Raw genomic sequence first — 22595 nt, forward strand, 5'->3', positions numbered from 1 at the left:
ATGCGTGCTTGGAGCCTGAGAGTAATTATTGATTGTCCACCATTGGCTGTCTTTGTTGTCCTCATTGAGTCCTTCATAATGGAACAAAGCAATCATGCGAACAATGCAGACAGAAATCAAGTGTCAACAATAAATCACTGCACATGTACACCCACTGTGTTTGAAAACAAGAGTTAATTGAGTTTTTTTCAAAGTGCAATCGAATCCAATGAGAAAATGGTGCTGATGCCTGAAGGCGTCATGTGACTTCCATTTCTTTTGGACTCATAGAAGTTTTTTTCTGGTTTACATGCAGTTTTCTACCAACTGAAACTGAATATTTGTTTCGGTAAGGGTGCCGCTAAGGTGCATGGACTCGCCCTCTTTTGTACACCGTTGGGAATCAATTGTCTTCCTTAAACCACTGCCTCCAAGTTGAATGCCGCTATGACCTTGGACTCCAGTGAAACGCACCACTCTGTACTGTCCACTTTGGCCTGCATGACCCCGTGTACATTACATACTGTATTACATAAACCCATTACTAAATTATGCTTTTTTTTGCACCCAGACATTCTTTGGAGTGCATACAATGGAACATGACAGGATGCTTTGTTGTCATTATGTTACTGGCGATTACAAAGTTACAACATCAAAACATCAAGACAACAAAAATAGTGTTACTTTGAGAGAAATACGCACACGGCGTGGACACGTGCTTGGTTGGGGGGGGGGGGATCACGAAAGAGGCGTTCAAGGACACGCTACTTAAAATACGTCAATTCTGTACTTGTTTATTCAGTCAACGTCCAACAAAGGTTTCGCCTGTCCCCATTCCGTTGTGTCAGCTGACTTTTTGTGGTTGGAGTTTAAGTAGTTAAAGTGAGTTATAGTCGCGACAAATTCAAAAACCGAAGGTTTGGCGCTGCGTTGGACCTATAAGGGACAATACAAATTTATATACTGTACATGTAAACTACCATTACTTCCACGTTAATGGAAGTATGTATAGTATAGTAATTAAAAACGAGCAGTTTGCGAACGTTGTTGTTTAAAATTTAAAAAACAGGATTGGTGTAAGGGGGTTTCAAAATGGAAAAGAAAGTTGCAAAAAAAAAAAGGTTCTGGAAAACGGGGGGGGGGGGGAATCGCAATCTTTTTACCCGAGGACAGTGAATGTAGCATTACTATGACGTGTGCCGAAGCTTTGGTGCCGCGTTCGAACTCTCAGAAAAATGCACGTTTAAATAAACGATTTGTGATTTGCTCAACACGATTACGGGGCAGCAGTCATATTGTGCAGCTTGTAAATTGAAGTTATACATACGATAACTCCAAAAGCGTTTCAAATTGGAATCGATTCCTATTAAAAGGGCTTCATGTTTGAAATGGCGTTTTCTTTTCACCAGAAAACGATGAACGCAGCATTGTTATGACGTCCCACGGAAGCGCGCTCCCGACCGGACGGACCTACTCCCCCAAGACGACGTACACGCGCGCCCCCCGGAATCGCGTGGTGGAGAGCGACCATATTGCTGCTATCGGCGGAGGTAGGGTTGTTTCCCCGCGTAAGGCCTATCGGACGCGGTTCTTTTTGCTTTTGTTCATGTTTGAAACAACCGTGGACGTGTCCGTGTCTTGGACTGAAGCTCGGTTCGTCTAAGAGCTACATAGCAGTGCCACACTCCCGCCGAACAACTTCACTTTTCCCCTTCGAGCGCATTCGGACTGGAGGGGGGAGGAGAGGACTGGTAATCTCGAAGGGGGTGGGAGAACCACGGCGCTTGCAAATGGCCACTCAGGTGGAGGCTCTCCTGCCGGGCAACCCGCTTATCAAAGCGGAGGAGCGCGGCAAAGTGAGACACGGCGAACCGGAGTCGGAGCTTGAGGTCGACGGGGCCAAGCGGGGACAGGCGGGGAGTGTAGGTGAGGAGGAGGAGCTGGAGCCCGGCAGCGACAACGCAAACAGGCTCGGGGTGAACCCCGGAAACCCCATGCGGGACACGAAGGGGAACGAGGAGGGCTTTGACAGTGAGGTCAAAGCCGGCGAGGACGACGGTAAAAGCCGGAAGGACCTTACGGAGGCCCCCCCGCCCAAGGTGAACCCGTGGACTAGGAAAATGAACGCGGTGACCGTGGTCAGCGTGAACGGACAAGCACATCACGGTGGGTATCCCCCCCGTCACTCCCCCACCCTCATGTTTGTTCCCCCTCCTGTCACTCGCGTATCCGTGGGTCGGTCCAGCAGCTATCTTTCAGGTGGGCCAGGTAGCGTTCATGCTGTTTAAATGTCAAGCCCTGCTGGATATATTCGATGCGCATGCATGCACCCCCTTCTCCACTCGGGGAGTCTATTCCTGGAATCCAGGGTCGTTCAAGCGTGGCCATGGGGTGTCTCGTTGCACTCGGGACGCCATCACACGCGTACACTTTTCAGAAGTAACTTGTTACAATTTTTTTTTGCCTCAAAAGTTGTGATGCATGAAAGTGCTACGTCACAACCGTGCACGCAAAATCGATAAAAGGGCGACTCGAGTGGACTTTTCGTCGGGAATGACACCGAGTTGAATTAAACTAACTGACACACAGGGTGAGCTCGAGTGGCCGTGAGTGTCGGGGGTCCATCTTTAAAAGTGGCTTCATGCGAGAAGAAAAAAAAAGAGTGGAGACGCCCGCCCCGGCTAACAATAGCACGGGCCTAGCTCAGCCCCCCAAACATTTGCTTTCATTGCCACTCTCTACTCTGAAAAACGTCTGCCCCGTCGTAAACGTTCTCAACTTTGCGGTTATTCCTCGATTATTCTGCTGTTTAATCGTCTCCAAAAGGCGAGCAGGTTTGTTATGAGACATCACGTGTTCACTGCACGTGTGGAAGGCATGGTAAAACTCAGCTAGCCGACACGAGCTAGCTGGCTAAACGGACCTCTGCTGCAATCGGGCCCTTGTTTTATTGTTTGTGGCATCGGTTGTTTGCCCCCCCCCCCTGGTTTATTTACGCGGCTGTCATGTGGCCTGTGCGTCGCCAACCTCTCCCAGGCTACCAGTTAGCCGGCGACGCTAACGAGGCTACGTGCAAGTCATCCTATTTCGCTCACGAACGCGCCACACCGTGATTAGTAACGCGGTGTTGGTGTTGTTTTTTGTTTTTGAGAGGGGGGGGGGTGATCGGGAATAGTGTTCGTCCAAACAAAGTTGTGCTGGTCGAGATGAGGCGCTTTTAAACCTTCCAACGGGGCCTCGTGTGCGGAAAGACAACGTGTCTTTCAGCCATTTGTCCCCCCCCCCGCCACGCTGCCGCTTGTGTTGGAATTGTCCAGCTGTTTCATGAAGCATCTGGCAGTCTGGTGGACTTTGAATGTAAAATCGCCGAAGATTGAACTCTTGCGGCATTGCCAAGTACATCCGACTTATTCTCCGAGTATATTCTAGTGTAGTAAACTCGTCACTGACTATGTTTTGACATCTGCCCCCCCCCCCCCTTTTCTGTGGCCACTGATTATTCACTGGTTGCGCACATTTGGACACGCTCCGACCGATGCGCTCGGAAGGTGTTCATTAAACAGGCACACACTAACCGACTGCAGTGTGTGTACACCTTTGTACTTTTGCATGTCTAAATATTGAGCTGTGGGCTTTCCGTGCAGGACCGTGTTTTTCTGCAACCCTTGATTGGGACGTGCCATCTATCCAATTTCAAGCAAGTCCAGTCTTCTGTGTCAAGTCGTACAGTCTTGCTCAGTCACAACACATGAGTAGCTTTGGAATCGGTATCTGTGCCCTTGTAAGCTAGCTGTCCAAACACATTCACAAAGGGAGGTTTTTAATCGTTCAAAAACCAGTAACAGCACTCAGCGTCACGGTATGCCGGTGAGTTGCCGTGGTAGTGAGTACTGACAAAAACAAACAAACAAACAAACAAAAAAATGAATAATGACTCTGGAACGTAACTTCCGTTTGTGTTCTTGTATTTTCATAAGGTATAGAAGGGGTGTGACATAAGTGGTCAACAAACGGACTGCTTTTGGTAGTATGTCAAACTCATTTGAATCGATGTCCTGAGAACCCGGATGTCGCTGCGGTATGAAAACGGCCTCTCCCATTTATCGCTTAGGCTTGTTAGATGGAGCCAAAGCGATAAATGGCATTGGGTGTTTTTCTAGCATGATCATTCAGGCTGACCAAAGTGTTACTGTTGCACTGTCGATTCAGTCATGTCCTGTAAAGAAGGCGCTCTGTGTTCATGCTGCGCTGCCCGAAAGTTTGATTTATTTTTTTCTCTCTCTCTCTCTCTCTCGAGTGAAATTGTATTCAGGTGGGGCACGGCGGTTGCCCGGTTAGTGGGTCCGCCTCACAGTGCAAAAGGGGCGGCCAGGGTTTGAATCCGGGCTCCTGTCTCCATGTGGAGTTTGCATATTCTCCCCGTGCCTGCGCCGGTTTCCTCTCACATTCCACAAACATGCATGGCAGGTTAATAGAAGTCTTGAAATGGTCCCTAGGCGTGACTAGGTGCAAATGGTTGCTTGTCTTTGTGTGCCCTGCGGTTGGCTGGCTGCCGGTTCAGGGCGTACCCCGCCTCCTGCCCCAAGTCGGCTGGGAGAGGCTCCGGCACGCCCGCGACCCTCCTGAGGAGAAGCGCACTAGAAAATGGATGGATGTGCTATTTTTAATCTCGTATATGCGCTTCGGGTCATGCTCGGTTTTTGGTGTTCCGGAATGCCTTTTTTTGTTGTTGTTTTTTTTCCCCAACAGCAGAGTGTTTAAAAGAACAATCTGTAAAAATGTAACAAAGTTCTGCCATTAGCTGATGGGAACGTTCAGTCCTGACTGATTAAAAAATAAATAAAAATTGAAGGGGTGATTGGGACGTAACAGCGATGTTGCAACATTGCATCAAAGCGCACGTCAGGCATCCAATCCGATTGCGATTGGACTTTTTGTTTTTTTTTTTCCTGACTGTGCAATAAGTGAGGCTTTGCCAGCCACACACCTCCATCATCCATTTTCCTCCTTTTGTGCCCATCCACTTCTTCCCTGACAATCCTGCCATGTTTTGGTGGTTCGGTAAACATAATACAATTGCAGTACGTCCGAGAAGATCGCAGACTTTGCTGTTATTGATCTTCCGCTTTTGCAGATTTTACAGTGGAGGGAACGGCAATAGTCAGATGATCGCACACGTGAGCTCAGCTGATTGGTCAGCTGTTGGCAAGTTTGGGAATTCCACGTTGACCCGCATTAGGGCCGCTCCCCCATCTCAACATTTCGAGTTATTACACGATGCAGACAGGAATTCAGGCCTTTTCCAAGTCGAGATTAAAATCTTGCAGTATTTCTGAGACTTGACTGACGGTCAGGAGACTCTGCCCCCCCCCCCCACCCCCCTTCATCTGTGCTGTATGTTTTACACCGAGCATATTTGACACGAAAGCCGACTTTGACTTGACAGCAAAGCCAATCTCGTTTACAACAGGCGATCATCCACATTTTCACCGTATGATCCAGTCACATTTGATATTTTCACAATTTCCCAACAATATGTTTCGTTTTGGGGTGTGTTTATTAGTATTTTGGGGAGATTTTTTTTTCATTTCTATGCAAATATTAGGGTTGACCGTACAGTCAATGAAGAAGTCGTTCAAATAAATTGGATGGATTGGTCAAGCTTGTGATTTGATCAGTGAGAACGTTTTTTTTTTTTTCTCCTTTGATTGATCAGCTCCAAAAGTGACTGCAGTGTGAATTCCACGTTGGCTAACGTGCTAACTCAAAAGCCAAACACGTTGACTCCATTTTGAAAGTGTCATTTGACTCCACCTTTTGCGTGCGCGCACACACACACACACACACACACACACACACACTATCAGCTGTTTGAGATGAGTTCTTGTGTCAAGTGATTCCGCTCAGGCTGCTTTATCTGCCGCAGGCCGAGTCTGCGCTTGGCGATAGAGCTCGGGTGGGTGTGGGCCGGTCACACCGATGGCGTGGCGGGTCGGCTCAGTGTCGGCATCGAGGAACCTTCCAGGGCCCTCTCTGGAGAGCTCGCATCCAAAACAGTTTTTAAAAAACAAAATTAGGATGATTAGTTTATGCTCGTAGAGGGACAGAAGCTCACGTTTGCAACTGTGTTTGTCCCTCTCGACTGACCTGCAAACTAATCGGATGAGCATACGAGTCATTATCAGGCATTTTGAAGTGATTGCTTGTTCGTGGGGTTTTAATCGTTTATACGTTTTACGAAATGCGTAATATGTGTGCTTCAAATGCATCAAAAATCCTCCCTTAGCCAATAAATTCCCGGGGGGGGGGGGGAACCCCCCCCCCCCCAACAATTCATGACTGAAGTTCATGCCCTCTCTCGTCACGGCCGTTTTGACACGCCGTTGAATCCTTGCGCCACTTTGTCCACAAAGGCAACTGAGAAGTGACGAGGCGATGTCATCACGTGCCGTTGCGACTCTGGCGAAACAGCCCGCCCGTCGTAACTCATTGACTGTTTCCTCCATATTTGGGGCTCACGAGCCAGGGAGACGGACCGGCTTCCCTCCCGACGGCGTTGACGTGAGCATGTTTGGCCTCGCTTTGCATGGCTGAAAGCTGCGCTGCAGGTATCACCTCTGCTTGTTTAAAATGGTCGATGTTTACCTCGTTCCTTCGAGTCGGCTGAATTGAGCCGGGCTTCGCGGCTTCGTAGCAGCCCGTCATCATAATCTCGCCGTGAACCGATTTCCGAACCGGCGACCCTTTTTAATGTGACCTTCTGGCAAGGGCCCGACGGAGTGGCACAGAATAGCCGTGCACGTTTATTTGCGGCGCTGATGAAAAAGATCATTCCGGCGTTTCTAAGCCGAGACGTGCAGGGATTCGGCGAGACAAAGCGCTTGTTTGTTGGCCGCCGCGTTGTGGAATGTGCGCTCGTTGCCAGCACGGGCCGGCGTTCTCATGCTTTGCCGTGGATGTTCGGCACTGCCGTCACCTTTTTCCAGCAGCCTCGCTCTGTCCTTTCCTAACGTCATCTGTTTGAGCGAGCTCCCGGCGGTGGGGGCGGACGACAATTAGAATCTTGCGCCCCCAATGGACGTGTACTCTGGTCCCCCGCAAGGCAGGACATCACGCACACCGTTCTGCCCAAGGAGCTTCTCGTTTTATCCGACGTCTCCATCCGTCTGACCGACGTGCCAGATTAGTTGAACAATGCAGACGGTCAACGGGGCTGTACATACATAATTCATAATTCTGCATCCCCCCCCTCCCCCCCAGGAACCACCAACAGCCTCATCATTCAGATGACCTGTCTTCGAAACGAGGAGTGAACGCCAGAGGTGTCAGCCTCGTTTTCAAAATAATCTGCTTTGGTTTGTCCGACAAAGTGCATTTCTGGACTTAACGCTAATTCACGATTTTGTCATAGCCAAGGGTGCCGCCGTGCGTTTCATGATATTTTTCGCAGTGCATACCATACAATACACTCGCAGGGGGGGGGGGGAACCACCACACCGTGTTTTTTCTTACATTTCTTGTTCATTTTCATGTCATTTTTGAAAGTTACATTTCGATCGATTCCCACTTAGCATCTAGCCTTGAAGGAAATCGCGCTTCTGTGTAGCTGAGGGATATGAGCGGATACAACTCAAAATACTTTTTTTAAAAACACATTTGTGTTTGGCTGGTCGGGCCAGCTTCCGTCAAGCCCGTGGTGGCTCGACACGGTGCCCTACTGGCCCAGGGCCATTGGGCCACTGTTATTGTCGGACCCGGCTCTTAAGATATCATTCGTCTGCCCCGATTCAAGAACCATGCGCTTGGATTCTATTTCTATGAAATATTTGTCATTTTTCTTGCCAAGAGGGAGGTACAGACTTGATTCCGTCTGTGAGGGCTGGACTGCGGGCAAAACAGGTTTTCAAGTGACTTTCCAGTGATGCTCGTGACGTCGCGAGTGACTCATAGTAGCGGCACACCTCCCGGGTGAAACAACGGCGGGAGGGAGGCGATCGGTCGCCTTCCATGACAACCTGCGTTCCTCGCTCCGTGAATGTGTTTGTCGCAAACGAGCACCTCTTCCCGCAATTTCAGCGCATGTCGCGCTGCCTTTCATGTCGGACGTCACGCCCTCAGGCGCTATTCTGTCTTTCTCCCCGCTGGACTTTCCGGGCACGCGTGTCTTTGAGTTCCTTTGCGGAAATCCCAAAACGAGACGAATATACTCTGATAACCTGCAACTGTTTTGAAGTTGTCAAAAAGTCAACCCACTGCATGTCAAGCCCCTTTTTTTGCCAGAGACTCGTTGTACGTGTCAGGAAAACGAGTTTCCTGTTTTTCCCCACCAGATTATTTGAAAGCCCCGTTTCGTATTTAGTTTTGGAATGTGAGGAATGATTGAGCCCGATAAGCCGATGAAGAAACAACTCTGCTCCAAGATGCCTCTTAAACCGCAAGCGTACCCACGTGCAGGGAAGCGAAATGACGTCAGCCTTCCAAAGATTCCGCCTGCCTTTCTTTGTGGAAGTCATTTTGAGGGCTATCGGTGTTCCATCGGTCACGCCAACATCAGAGCGAAAGCCCGACAAAATTCCAGCAAATCTCAACCGAGTCTTGCCTGCAGTATTTGAGGGCAAAGAGCATATTTGTGCATTTTGTCTGCAGCCAGAACAAACTTTAAGCCCCAAGCTAGTACGTAACGTCGCCGTGAAATCGGCCGTCGTTTTGCAACTGATAACCAAGCACAAAGGAGGGCAGTGTTTGCAAAAAAAAAAAAAAAAAAAAAAAAGGGATTTCCCCAAATGATAAGTCGAGTAACTTTGGCAGGACCTTGAGTATTTCTGTTCATGGAACCTTTAGCGGGTCAAAAAGAACCTGCTTTCGAGAGGGCCAGGAACCACAACTCGGATCTTCACGGCTGAACCCCTGATTGAAGGGCTGAAGTCCAGGGAACTCTCATTTCCTGGAACTTTGTGTACACTTGATATAGATCCGCAGGCCGTCGTAGTGTTTTCTGCTTTCGTGTTTCAGGTGATTTCTTGGCTCATAGGTATCCCCGGTTCTGCCTGTGTTGCGCTGTTACCAGCTGACATTTGGGAATTTAACGCACGCGTCTTGTCTCCACAGAGTCGACCGGTCCCGCCAGGGTGGTGAGAGCAGGCAACCCTCCCAAGGCCAGACGTGGAGGCAAGGTAGAAATGGATTCTTCCATTCCAGGCTGTTCAAAGCGTACATTACTCTGCGTGCATCTCCACTCAACTCAAGTGTGTTTCGAGAGCACTTGAAAACAACCAAGCGCTCTACCTGGTGCAAAAAAAAAATAAATAAATCATACAATAAAACAAGAAATGGATGACACAGAAAGCACAAAAACTGTCAAACTAAAAATCATGTCTCATGCTGAGTCAAAAAGCCAAAGAATAAAATTGAGTTTTAAAGAAGGGCAGCGAGGGCGCCTTGCCCAACGTTCATTCCAAAAAGAGGGAGCGGCAACGGAAAAGGCTCCCTCTGAGCCTCCAGTTAGGTCTCGCTATGTCTACCGGTGTCCGGTCCGCAGACCTGAGACGTCGGGCCGGGGCGTAGGAGCCTCCGAGAGGTAAGGTGGGGCCAGCCCGTTTCAAGATTTGAAAACAAATCATTAGATCTTCAAAAGCACTCGAAAATGAGCCAGCGCAGGAGTGAGGCGCTCCGGGGCGAGCGGCGGCATTCAGGAGCAACTGGAGACACTTCATGGAGGATCGTCTGACTCCAAAAGAAAGTCCTCTGGAACGTGTTGGAATTTGCCAAAGCGCTGCCATCTTTGGCGCTTTCCCCTCATTGTTCCGCGTCGTCACCTTTGCCGAAGGACTCACTCAGACCGTGCTTTGCTGTGTTGCTCAGGTCGGAGACTTTGGCGACACCAATAGTTGGCCCACCCCGGGGGAAATCGCAACGAAAGACATGCAGGTAGGTCTTTTGGCTTTTCATGTTTGAACGTGGATTGTGGCCGATGTTTTTTTTTTGCCGCCCTTGCCGAACCGTCGGTGGAAGGTGATCCCCACAACTAATAGAGCGTTTATTGATGGCCCTTGTCCACCGCGCTCGCGCTCGTTCCCGGCCTGTGCCCGGGTTAGCACCATTTCTTTCTTTTTCCGCAATTGGCGCGAGCTCTAGCTGCGGTGCTCAAGCTGGCGCCGATAATTTGTCGGGCCAGGCTCTGGCGCCACCTGCGGGTGGGAGACGGCTTTATCGCGACGATCACCGATGGGAGAGGAATGACGGCCCGGACGCGCAGAAGTTTTGCGCAAACTTGTTGAGCGGTGATCTCCGCGATCATCTGCAACGATTAAGAATGACGCGTTTGCTGATCGCTCGTCTCTGATTGTTACAGACGACAGACGAGTTTAATCGATGCTATGCTAAGTTGCCTAGCAGATTGTGACGGCGCACTGTTCTTCTTGCTATTCATGGCGCAGACGCTCTTGGGCGAATGTTGACGCCAGCAAGTGATGTTTGGATGCTTTTCGATGACGGCACGACGTCACTCCTACTCGGTGGAAAATCAAACCTGCGCTGCGTACGTAGATGCGTCCGTGCGGGTGAGAGAGTATGAAAACAAATCAAGTAGACGCAGTCGTTTGCGAGCTTGTGAAAAGGAAATGGCTGCCTTCCTTCCTAGAGAATCGTGTGACGCGGAGGCACGGGACGTACTTTTCAGTTCAGAAACTGTCGGACGCGCCTGTACCGCTTTAAAATGGTTCTCCTTGGCACTCCGGAGTCCCGTTCTCTCCCGGTGCCATCGGTGAATTTTGCAGATGAAACAAATTTTAAATGAGAATAATAATAATCATAATTAAAGGATTTAGCGCGACAGCGCTCGTCGCGAGATGCAATTGCTAAAAATTATTATTATTTTTTGTGAAAGTGCAACTGGTGGGATAATTAGGTTGCAGTGTGCACTAATTCAAAAAAAAATCACGATCTAGGTATCGGGCATCCCTGCTCCAAACCATTAATTGATTGTCAATAGTTTTTTGGATGAATTTGATCATCGATGAGTTGATTAATGGATGACTTTGGACAGCTCTCAACATGAGCTTTATTTCAACACCGGCGTCGATGTATATGGTCACATGGACGCTACAAAAGCGTGTGGTTCGGGACCACCGTCTTGTGCCGTTAAAGACTGGATTGTCATCACGTCATCGTCTCCTTTGGGGGGGGGAAAAAAATCTGGAGTGCGTCTGATTGCTCACAAAATAGCCAGAAGGTCCGCAAGAGGCATTCCCGACGTGCTTCCGCGTTGCATAATAGCTGCGTCAAAGCCCTCTGAGCACCAAACAGCTGCGGCCCGGAGCCGAGCTCGGCCCGTTCAACCTCACGTCTCGACACAGTGACCCCCCCCCCCCCCTCACCTTTTGGTCAAGCGGCAGCCCTCGGAGCGGTCGGCTATTTTTGATCCCCGGATCGACTGGCGTGTCAGCGGCGTCGCGGCACGACCCGGTCGCTCAGCGGGAAAAATGTGGGTCGGCATCATCGGAGCCCGGAATAAATGGCGCTTGGGCCGGGCGTTTGGGTGCGCCGGCCAATGCCGCGGAAGGTTTGTCCTTTTAGGGATCCCCCTCCATCGGCGATGCGGCTGCTATTTTGGGGGACTGTCCGAGCGTCGCGTAAAAGGAGTGCGTGCATGCTGATGAGAAGGCCGATCTTCGGAGCACAGCGCGGCGGCTTTCGGACTGCTGCCTTTTTTTTTTTTTCTTTGGCTGCATAGCGCCTAGTTGAGCTTTGTCGCTTGGATCGTTGTCCCAAGCTCGCATTGTTTCTCCACTCAATTGAGGGTCGCCATTCCTTTCTGTTTTGCTCATGACATTTTCTCCGCCGTCCCACCGCACGACGACACCGATTGCTGTACTTGCGTTGCTGAGCGGTGCTTACCTTAATCCTCGGCAGTTAGCCTAATCACCCAAACCAAACGGTGTCTTCTAACGGGCAGGCTTTAGCTTGACATATTCCCCACCCCCACTCCCTCATCTCATTTGTGTCTGTGAACAATTTGTTTTTATTTTGATTTTTTTTTGGGGGGGGGGGCGCATTTTTGATGTGTTTTGTTATCCCGGTCCACGTCATTGTGTCCTCTAAACTGCTCTTCCCTCCCTCCCTCCCTCCCTCCCTCTGTTCAGATCGAGGCAGTGACACGGACCGTGTCCTGCCCACCGACTGTCAGGCAGGGCAAAGACTCGTGGAGATCCACTGTAAGTTTCAACCGGCAGCCTCATAATATGCCTGCAGCCTGCCTGTTGAGAGCCCCCCCTCCCCCCATATGATTAGTACACCGGCTTTAGGCTCCACACCTACAAACTATCTCCAGTGGTCTGTGGGAGATGCCGAATATGTCGAGAGAAGCTGTTGCTCGTATTCGAATTGAAGAGTATCAAACTGTGGAAGAAATCGTTCTCTTTTTTGCCTGTTTTCAAACTAACTCTTAATCTGTGAGACGTCTTCCGAGCGTCGGACTAACATGAACAAAGATGGTTTTTTTTTTTTTTTAACATCTAGTTTGGTCGTCGTAACACAGTACTGTAAAGATTGAAATGGGCACGCTTATTTCTACTTTTGTGTCGATTTTTTGTTATTCCCAACTGAGCCCTGCCAAAATTAGTGGCCTCCCCCACCCCATAAAATGGATTTAAAATGCCGCTGGATGACAGAAAAGCACTTTTTTGCGGCCTGTCCATCTTAGCGGGGTTTAACTGTACTTGCGCAAAATCCTTCCTCGGGAATAACTTCCCCGGTGTGGGACTAATAAAGGATATCTTATCTTATCTTATCTTAACTTTAGGCAACATGACATCAGTGTCTTGAATTTGACTTTTTGACCTTTGAACATGAAAGTCAGTGGAGCCAGCTTGTTTGGCAAGCGCGCAATCACCGAGTCGACATCCCCCTCCTACTCGAAAGTTGGTCGTCATTAAAACCCCCTTCACTGTTTCTCCTCACCTTCATTACTCGTATTCACCATTCGCCATTCAAAGCCCGGACGGCGAGCTGGGTTTTAATGGATTACGGCTCGTGGACGCATGCTGCAGTTGAGTTCATCTGTGTTGCGTTGGCAAATTAGAGTGGCGGCGCGCTAATCCCGCTGCTGCGATTTCACGCGAGGTCTTCCTTTTTTCGTGTAAATTGTGTTGAACTAGATGCAGTGATAAACCTTTTTTTGTTTGGATGGCTGCCGATGGGGGGGAAAAAAGGGGAGTCGTCGACCCGTGATGTGTTTTTGGCGGGACGTGGTTTTGTTGTGTGCATTCATGCCGTGTACTTTAATCCACTTGGTGAGAACGCCTTGCATGAGTTCCCGTGCGAACAACTCGCACGATTGTCGTGTTTGTAGTGTCGCCGCTGGCTGTTTTAAAAATTATTTTTTGGGGGGGGGGGCACACTGGGCCTAATTAAGGGCTGCTATAGCCACGTCAGAAATCTGTGTCGTGCCAGTAAAGCCCCTCCAGCATTTTATTCGACATTCTAAAATCTACTACTAAAGCATTTTTCTAATTGAACAAAACAGGAGGGCAAAACTATTTTGTCGTTGGCTCCGGTTGTCCTGTCAGCCCGCTAACGGAGCAGGACACGCAGCCCGCTGAGTGTCTCTCTTCTAACGTCAGCCTTTTCATCCCATCAGGCCCACAAGAAGATATCCGCCAAGAAGGAAACGAAGGAGAAGCGCGAGAGCAACGAGGAGAGCAAGGAGAACCTCAAGACCAACAAGTCGGACGACTCTGGGGAGGAAAAGAATGGAGACGACGATTCCCACAAGAATGGCCAGAAGAAAAAAGGTCAACTTGGTCAATTAAACCAAAAAAATTTGGGAGGGGGTTCTGCGTCCAAATTTGAAATATTATTCTGATCAAATACCAAATGACATATTTTATGATGGCGGGTTTGACTTTTCTGGTTGCTACGCGGTTAGCCGGAGACGATCATCCCAACGTCCGTTCCGCTCCGTCTCCCATCTTCCGCCTCCTTCCGGTGCCGCCGGAATTGTAGACAAACAAGAGTGCCACGTCACTGGAAAGTAGCTGTGTCATTCCCTTTGTTTGTCCTCATAGTCACCGCAGGCTCCAGCAGATGCCGCATGCCCCCTGCTGGCCGGCCGTGGTCCTGCAGAAGGCTGGCCCCCCCATAAAGGCTTTTTCATTATTACAAATAATCTGCAATACGACAAACTGCCGTCGAAAGAACTTAAAAAGGCAAAAGACGCGATCATTGTTAATTTACCTCAACGCCTCTGTGACCGCATACAGGAAACAAACAGAAGTGGGTTCCGCTGATGATCGAGGGGCCCCGGGAGCGTTCGGCTTCCCGCAATAACAGCAGGCAGAACGAAAATCCTCGCCTGCCGCCCAACGCCAGGAACGACCTCCGAGGTGAGCGCTCGGCCGCGAAGTCGACCCCGCCGGAAAAGTTTGGCGCGCTGATTGCGGAACTGTCGCCGCAGACTGGCACAGTCAGAAGTACGAGCGGGAGTGGCGCGACGACCACGACGAGGTGTCCAGCGTCAAGAGCGAGGGGGCCCCGTTCCGCGGCGGCTTCAGGGGACGCGGGCGCGGCCGAGGGAGAGGCAGGGGACGGGGCAGAGGCAGAGGTACGGCAAAGATGGAAATGGGTTTTCGAACGATCGAGAAGGACTGCCGACATTTTGACCTTTTGTTTCTTGTTTTTGCTACTCTTGTGTGGTTTCTGTCATCTAAAACCAAACCCCCCCCCCCACAATTCCATGACTCATTTTGATGACTTCAGAGCTGGAACGGTCTCTGAAATAGATTTTAACAATGTCATCTTAGAATGAGTTTGGATCAAACCCGATGGATAACATGAATTTTTCTTAATCTACAATTGCAGATGTGCTGCAGACATGATGAGGTGTTCATGTCTCTTCTCTGACTAAAAATCAATGGAGAGGACTTTCACAACTCTGATCTCAGTATTGAAGCTTTAACATTGAAAACACGCATACCTAGAATTTATTTATTATTATTATTATTATTTTAAATTGAACAAAAGTAATCGAGACTTTACAACTTTACAAGCCGAGCTCAAAATGTGCACGCTTCAATGTGGGCTGAACAAAATTTATTATTATTATTATTATTATCGGACTGGAGGTTGACCTCACAATAATAATAATAATAATAGATTTTATTTATAAGCGCCTCTCAAGACGCCCAAGGACACTTTACAATAACAAAAAACACAAAACAATACGGGTTGAGCAGCGGCAATGCAGGAAAATGCAAATTTCAGATTGCAAAAAGGCCACAATTGAAAATAAAAACGGCTCATCTACTCTTTGGTGGCCTGAATATATCCCAACAGGATTATTTTTTTCTCTGAGCGTAGAGAATGTCATTTCTAAGCACGTCTTTCCGCCCCCCCCCCCCCTCCCAGGCCACTACGACTACCACCAAGGCTACAAGTCGTACAACACGAAAGACGGACCCTACGGGCAGAAATTCAGCAACTCGGTCACCTACTACTACGACAACATGAGCAGCAGCGACTTGTACTCGGTGGACCAGGACCTGCTGAAGGACTACATCAAGCGGCAGATGTGAGCTTGGACCAGTCGACGCTTTTGAGCCGCAGCAGAAATGACGAGCGTTTTCGTGTCTCTTCTCTGATGAAAACACAATGAAGAGCGCAAGTTTAACTCTGATCTCCGCAAGGGATGCGCGTCGTTGAGAGAACAAGCGGCAGAATTTTGAACTTTGGCTCGTTTCTTTCTTTGGCACGTAAGCGAGCCTCTTTACCTTGTTTTGCCCGCAGTGAGTACTACTTCAGCCTGGACAACCTGGAGCGCGATTTCTTCCTGCGGAGGAAGATGGACCAGGAAGGATTCCTGCCCATCGGACTCATCGCCAGCTTCCACCGCGTTCAGGCCCTCACCACCGACGTGGCCATCATCCTGGAAGTAAGGGATGCTTTTGCTCCTCTCGTTGGCGTTCTCGCTTTTGGTGCCCCCCTGGTGCCGGTTGAGCGCGCGCGGAAGAACTGATGCGACATTCATGTCTCTTCTCTGACATCGCTGGAGAGATTTTTTTTCACAACTCTGATCTCCGCACGCAAAACAAAAAATGGCCATTTTTCCTCATCGACTGTGAAAAGATGAGCGGCGGCGGCGGCGTCGTCGGCGTAACGCGTCCGTTCCCTCGCTTCCCGGCAGGCTCTGAAGGACAGCAAAGAAGTGGAAGTGCTGGACATGAAGATCCGTCGCAAGTTGGAGCCCGAGAAGTGGCCCCTGCCGGGCCTGACGCTGCCAAACCACACCGACTTCTCCCAGCTCATCAACTGCCCCGAGTTTGTCCCCAGGCAGCCCGCCGAGGATGCCGCCGGTAAGGATGCGACCGCACCCATTCATTGATCAGAATGATGACGGCCCGAAGAACCCCGGTGGCGAATTTGGATGACGTTTAGCCACGCTTCAAAAAAGAAATGAGAATAATAAGACAAAAGAGCGATAATCCCGAAAGGTGATCAAAATGGAGGAATGCCGCCTTTGTCTTTCAGGGTCTCTCGGGGCCTCGACCCTGACGCAACGTCCGCCCAGGGCCGAATCTGACACGCCTTCCAACCTGAAGACGATGCCCAAGGGCCTCTCCGCGAGCCTGCCCGACCTGGACTCCGAGTCCTGGATCGAGGTCAAGAAGAGGCCCAGACCTTCGCCGGCTCGACCCAAGGTCAGCCCGGAGAAGGTGACGCCCTGGTTCTTTCGTTCACGCCGAGCCGCTGGAACATTCCATCATTTTGCCCCGCCATCCTCACCGCCATCCTCGTTTTCGCCGGATCGCGCGCTAACCGCAGGCGCCCTCCCCACATCAGCAGAGGGAAAAGGACAACGCCGGCCGTTTGCCGCCGCCTCAGTCTGGCCCCTCGTCCTCTCCCGCCGTCCCTGGAAATAAGGTGAAAATGTCAACCGGGTTTGCATGACCTCGCGCTCCAATGAAGCCGAAATGTTTGGCCAGCGGGTCTCATCAGACACTCCGCTCCGAACGTAGGAGAGCGGCGAGCAGGACGAGCCCGAGGAGCTGGACTTCATGTTCGACGAGGAGATGGAGCAGATGGACGGGCGGCGCAACACCTTCACCGACTGGTCGGACGAGGACTCTGACGGCGAGATCGACGACCGCGACGTCAACAAGATCCTGATCGTGACGCAGACGCCGCCCTACCTGCGCAAGCACCCCGGCGGCGACCGCACGGGCCACCACACGTCCCGCGCCAAGCTCTCCAGCGAGCTGGTCAAGGTGATCAACGACGGGCTCTTCTACTACGAGCGGGACCTGTGGGACGACACATACGAGCCCGAGTACGCCACCATCAAGGTGAGGCCCGTTCAGCTCCTCCCGCGCTTCAAACGAATTGTCAACGGTTCTCGTCTGTCGTTAAGTTGAGGAAAGTCTTCCCGCCTATGGCGCAAAGGCCCCCCAAAAAGCTAGCCCTTCAATTTTTTCGGTCGGTCAAGGTAGCTTCCGCGTGTGGCCTCCACATTGGAGACATTTCTGTCCCAGAGGCCAACACCGGAGCCCAAAGATTCTCCTTGGCTTTTGAGCGCTTTCTGGATGCAGGAACAGAGAGAGATTTTGTTTTGGGCCCCCCCCCCCCCCCACCCCCCTTTTGTTTTCCGCCTCTTTTGTGAGGCCTTCACGTGCTCGTCCAGCGCTGTGTGGAACAGTTGGCTTGAGTAAATAAAGCGCACGGCCGAGGCCGGAGCGGACCAGGCGTCGACGGGGGTTTCAGGCAAAGATGGACGCTCCACAACCCCGAGTCACTCGTGTAAGTTTTTCCACAAGCTGTGCCTCGTTCGTGAGGCCGGGCTTGCTTGTTGCCGCGCTCCCGGTCCCGATTGCCGGCTGAGCGACGAGGGGCGCGCTCGCTTTCACCTTCGGCACGAGCGCCCGAGTGTCGAAACTGAAGCGAAAAGTAAATGTTTCCCGTTGCGAGCCGTACGTCGGCTCAATGACATTGCAGCAAAGAATTATTTATTGAGTGTTGCGCCCCGGTGAAAAATAGTCTTGAATCATTTTCTTTTTCCATCCCCCTTGCAGCAAGAGGTGGAGAACTTCAAGAAGGTTCACCTGATCAGCCGCGAACAATTTGACTGCCTGACCCCCGAACCCCCCGTCGACCCCAACCAGGAAGTTCCCCCGGGCCCCCCGCAACCCCATCAGAGTAAGAGCCGATTTCACGCTTGTCGAAAAGCCGAAGAGAACGTCATCACATGTTGATGGAGATAAAACGGGTCGACGCGTGCCAATTTGACCAAAATTTCGATCTCGTGATCATCTTTTTGGAGAAAAAAATCACGTCCTTTGGGAAAGTAACAGCTCGGACGCGGCGCCACACGTGCGCGCGCCCCTTTTTTTGTCCTCAGTCCCGACAGACGCCTTGGCGAACAAACTCTTCGGCGCCCCCGAACCCTCGTCGATAGCGCGGTCGCTCCCGACGACCGTGCCCGAGTCGCCCAACTACCGCACGCCGCGCACACCGCGCACGCCTCACCGGAAAGACGCCACCATGACGCCGCGCTTCTACCCCGTGGTCAAGGAAAGTCGGCCCGTTGACGCCAAGGTGAGGGAGGGGGTTGGGGGTGACCTGCTGCTAAAATGGCATTTCTCGCCTATTCATTTCTTTCTTTAAAACTCAATGTCCTCTAGACCCCGAGGAAGCGCAAGACCCGGCACAGCTCCAACCCGCCCATGGAGTGCCACGTGGGCTGGGTGATGGATTCCAGAGAACACCGCTCCCGAACCGCCTCCGTCAGGTGACACCCGCGGTTCCGCCGCCGCGTTGAGCCCGCTTCGCCGCCGCTAACCCTGGCCGCCGGCCCCTCCCCTCAGCTCCAACGCCAGCCCCTCCGAGGGCACCCCCGCCCTGGGCAACGTGGGCTGCACGCCGCAGTCCCTGCCCAAGTTCCAGCACCCATCCCACGAGCTGCTCAAGGAGAACGGCTTCACGCAGCACGTCTACCACAAGTACCGCCGGCGCTGCCTAAACGGTAAAACGCCGAACTCGACGGGGGCGGCCTCGCCGCTTGTCGCCGGCGTGCGAAACTAACCCGCCACTCAATCGCAGAGCGCAAGCGGTTGGGAATCGGCCAGTCGCAGGAGATGAACACGCTCTTCCGCTTCTGGTCCTTTTTCTTGCGGGATCACTTCAACAGGAAGATGTACGAGGAGTTCCGCCAGCTGGTGCTGGAAGACGGCAAAGAAGGATACAGGTGAGAGGGGGGAGGGCTGAGGGATGCCGGCCGGAATGACGCCCCCCGTTGGCTCTTGCAGGTACGGTTTGGAGTGCCTGTTCAGGTACTACAGCTACGGTTTGGAGAAGAAGTTCCGGCCGGACATCTTCAAGGACTTCCAGGAAGAGACCATGAAAGACTACGAGGCCGGTGAGACCAGAAACGGACGCCGACTTCTTTGGCTACCGATTCGTGTGAACGGCTTTCTTAAAAGTGCCGCCGAGCTGATCTTGTGAGCGATTTCACGATTCCTCGCAATCTTTCGAAAGCCACCTTAAATCTCGCTGGGCTTTTATATTTTCACTTCACTTTCTGGCAAATCACAATGTCTCATCAACGGTGAGCCATGGCTGCCGTGCCCGCGGGAAGGAGAGGGAAGAGAAATAACGTGCACTATGAAATGCTTATTCGTTAAATAACTGAGCGGCACTTCATTTTTTGAATCGAGGTCGCCACTTTTTTTTTTTTTTTTTTTTACGACATTACGACCGATCACCAAATGACAAAGACGCGAACCGGCGCCGCATCCGATATCGCCCATGGGTGGAAAGTCTCGTTGAATTGTGTGGTGAAATGTTTGCGCCTCTGCAGGTCAGCTGTACGGCCTGGAGAAATTTTGGGCCTTCCTCAAGTATTCCAAAGCCAAGGCCTTGGACATCGACCCCAAGCTGCAGGAGTGTCTCGGCAAGTTCAAGCGACTGGAGGACTTTAGAATCGACGTGAGTCTAAATATTCCACCTCGGCCCAATTTGACTTTGTGTTTGTTCTGTGCCAGCCTTTTTCCGACCAATGCAACTACAGTTAAAAAAATAAAAAATAAAAATCCCTGCAACGCTTCGAGGCGGCTCCCCCCCAGTCTTTGTTTTGGTTCATCGTTTCAGCCCGAAGCGTCGGTCGGGTCTTTGTAACCGGTTGGTCCTGTCTGTCGCTCCCCGCAGCCGCCGATGGAGGAGGGAGGCCGCCGGAGGCACTCGTCCAGCGGGGACGGCCGCCGCCGCCACCCCTCGCATCCCTCCAGTCGCCCCCACAGCCAGAACAGCAGCGGCTCCAGCCCCCCCGCCGCCGCCGCCAAGGACGACACCAAACTTGACACCAAGACGCTCAAGTAAAAACCCGACTGGGGGGGCCTTGCACATAAATATCAAGTCACATGACGCCGGTTCTTCGTAGACACGTCACAATTTTTTATTTTTTCCCCCCCCCCTTTAGGCTTAAGGAATGAGGGCGAAATATGTGCTTGAAGGATGAGTTACATTTGGGAGATTTTTTTTTCTTAACAAGGCAAGCAAGCAATGAGGTGTCAAACACGCATTTTTTTCTTTGCACATCGTTGCCACTCCACCAGGTGGATGTTTTTTTTTTTTTTTTTTTTTGAAATGGTTATCTAACCACAATTTTTGTTTCCTTCCCTTTCGAGGATTGAATTACATATCTTTTTTTTTTTTTTTTTATGGGTGTGGGGAGTGCGGCATCCAGAGACAATTTTCCGAAGCGCACGTACGATGTCGACGCCTCCGCTGACATCCAAGCGGACCAAAGCGCCTTCAAAAAAAATATTTGATTTGCTGGAATTTTTTATTTTTTTTTTGGATGAAGAGGAGGAAAATAACCAAATGCTTCAAAACGAATAGAAGAGGTGGCGGAAGAGACTTGGTTTGAGAGTTGCCTTATCTTGAATGGTTTTGAAGTTGTTTTTTTCCCCCCTTCTGAGCACGTCTTGCCAAACTGCTTGAATTGTCTTCCCAGTGTCATTTGGGTCCTGTTACGAGTGCTGTGAGTCCCACCTTGGCTTTTGTCGTGTGGCTTTGTTCGTGCTTAAGCGCATCCGCGTTCCATTGGAGGAGAGTCCCGGACCTTTTGAGGGGGGCATGGGGGGGGGGGCGACGTTTCCTGATGATTGTTTTCGTACATCCCATCCATGAGCTTCATCCATCCATCCGTCAAGGACTGGAAGAATCAATAAATCCGGATTACTTGAAGAAGCAGGAAGTGACACAGGTGCTCTGGGCGGATATTTTGGCGGAAGGGGAGGGGGTCATCCTCTTCCTGTTTGACTGACACCCCCCCGCACCCTCCTCCACACACACACACACGGCTCCATGTCTGTGTCCAAGACGTCCTCCCATCAAAATGTAAATGTGAACTTGATCGATGAAGAAGAGAACTTTTCGCCAGATGTATTTTTGCCTTACACGTGTACGTACTCCTTAACATGCTAATGCTTCTGGATTCTTGGGGGTGGGGGGGCCAAGGAGGTAGCATATGTTTGTGTGACATGGGCAGGATTCCTTGGGTGGGGGGGGGGGGTTGTTCCTTTTGACACCTGGAACATTGAATGTGTATTTAAATCGACAAAAGGGAACGGAAAAAAAAAAGCTCAAGCAAATTTTGTTTCATGTTGAAATCTCTTAAATTTCCCTGTTCCCTTTTTTTTTTTTTTTTTTTTTTAATTGATTGGCACCTCCACCACAACTGGATTCAATTTTCTGGGGGTTAACGTAGAGAGTCTTAAAACATTTGTGTGTGTGTGTATGTTCCTGTCCCATGTCTAAAAAAAAAAAAAAAAAAAAGCAATTATTTGCCTTCTTCGTGTCTTCTGATGTGGACGTCGCCCTAATTTTATCTTCCAACGCAAGCAGAGCTGGACTTTTTCCTTCCCTTTCTTCTTCAGGGAGACTCGATGTTTGCATCAGTGCTTTGTGGCGACTTGACGACAAATGAGAGCCAGAGGAGTGAAAAACAAACAAATGGATACAAAGATGAAACTGCGGTGGGCTGCAATTGCGCTCACTGCTCCACCTCTCGGGACATTTGGAGGATTTCGAGGCCTTGTGGGAGTTGTCCGCCCCCTCAAAAGAAACTCTAGGAGGTGCCTCAACCTCAACACAAGCTGCCCGCAAAAAAAAAAAAAAAAACGGTGGAAGGGTGGCAAAAATGCAAAAACAAAAAACAAGCGTGTGAGGATTATGGCTGTTTATGATGTCTGCAGACTGAAAAGTACAAAAATGTCATAAAGCCATATGAATATCAGAAAAAAAACTGTATATGAAGCTTTGAAATTGTTCACTGCATCACTGAAAAATCTCTTTAGGCTTGTTATGAGAAAAAAAAATGTGAAAATGCCCGGGGAAAAAAGCAAGGAAAAAAAAAAACTAAAATGGAAAAAAAATGTAAACTACTTGAATGAAATCGTGTATTATAACATTTAATATTCGCTATCCGCTTTGTAGGCTGATGTGATTGGCTATTATTATTAGTGTTACTTGTAATTTGTAGTAATTATGCTTTTTTTCCTTTAATTAAAAAAAAAACGGACACAAAAAAAAAACCGCCTCAAAAACCTTGGCTGCCGAGTCATCATTTC

The 22595-nt window shown here is 50.3% G+C and overlaps 1 protein-coding gene across 9 annotated transcripts; it reads left to right on the forward strand.

The window, feature by feature from the left end:
* Nucleotides 1–1453: 1453 nt before the first annotated feature.
* On the forward strand, nt 1454–22565 carry larp1 (La ribonucleoprotein 1, translational regulator). 9 transcript variants are annotated; one of them, XM_086131159.1, is made up of 22 exons: nt 1454–2145; nt 9088–9152; nt 9841–9906; nt 12120–12191; nt 13616–13769; nt 14238–14360; nt 14432–14578; nt 15382–15544; nt 15760–15904; nt 16157–16325; nt 16501–16685; nt 16795–16893; nt 16989–17315; nt 18039–18162; nt 18365–18561; nt 18648–18754; nt 18831–18988; nt 19066–19210; nt 19272–19381; nt 19823–19950; nt 20170–20336; nt 20441–22565. In XM_086131159.1, exons 1-22 carry the CDS (start codon nt 1770–1772, stop codon nt 20451–20453), a joined length of 3240 nt encoding a protein of 1079 aa, XP_085987285.1. In that variant the 5' UTR covers nt 1454–1769; the 3' UTR covers nt 20454–22565. The 9 variants fall into 9 exon arrangements, with proteins under 9 accessions (XP_085987285.1, XP_085987288.1, XP_085987289.1 ...); XM_086131162.1 differs by having other exon boundaries at nt 16813–16893; XM_086131163.1 differs by having other exon boundaries at nt 16816–16893.
* The last annotated feature ends 30 nt before the right edge of the window (nt 22566–22595 follow it).

The sequence above is a fragment of the Hippocampus guttulatus genome, chromosome 15 (assembly GCF_054856545.1).
Source record: "Hippocampus guttulatus isolate MCC_2025c chromosome 15, RoL_Hgut_1.0, whole genome shotgun sequence".
Taxonomy (NCBI): domain Eukaryota; kingdom Metazoa; phylum Chordata; class Actinopteri; order Syngnathiformes; family Syngnathidae; genus Hippocampus; species Hippocampus guttulatus.

What these genes read in the sequence shown, in the direction of transcription:
- larp1 (XM_086131159.1), top strand. Translation starts at nt 1,770, where the DNA reads ATGGCCACTCAGGTGGAGGCTCTCCTGCCGGGCAACCCGCTTATCAAA. An exon ending in CGCCAGGAACGACCTCCGAG is followed by an intron (nt 14,361 to 14,431) that starts GTGAGCGCTCGG and finishes CTGTCGCCGCAG; the next exon opens with ACTGGCACAGTCAGAAGTAC. An exon ending in CCCCCCGCAACCCCATCAGA is followed by an intron (nt 18,163 to 18,364) that starts GTAAGAGCCGAT and finishes TTTTGTCCTCAG; the next exon opens with TCCCGACAGACGCCTTGGCG.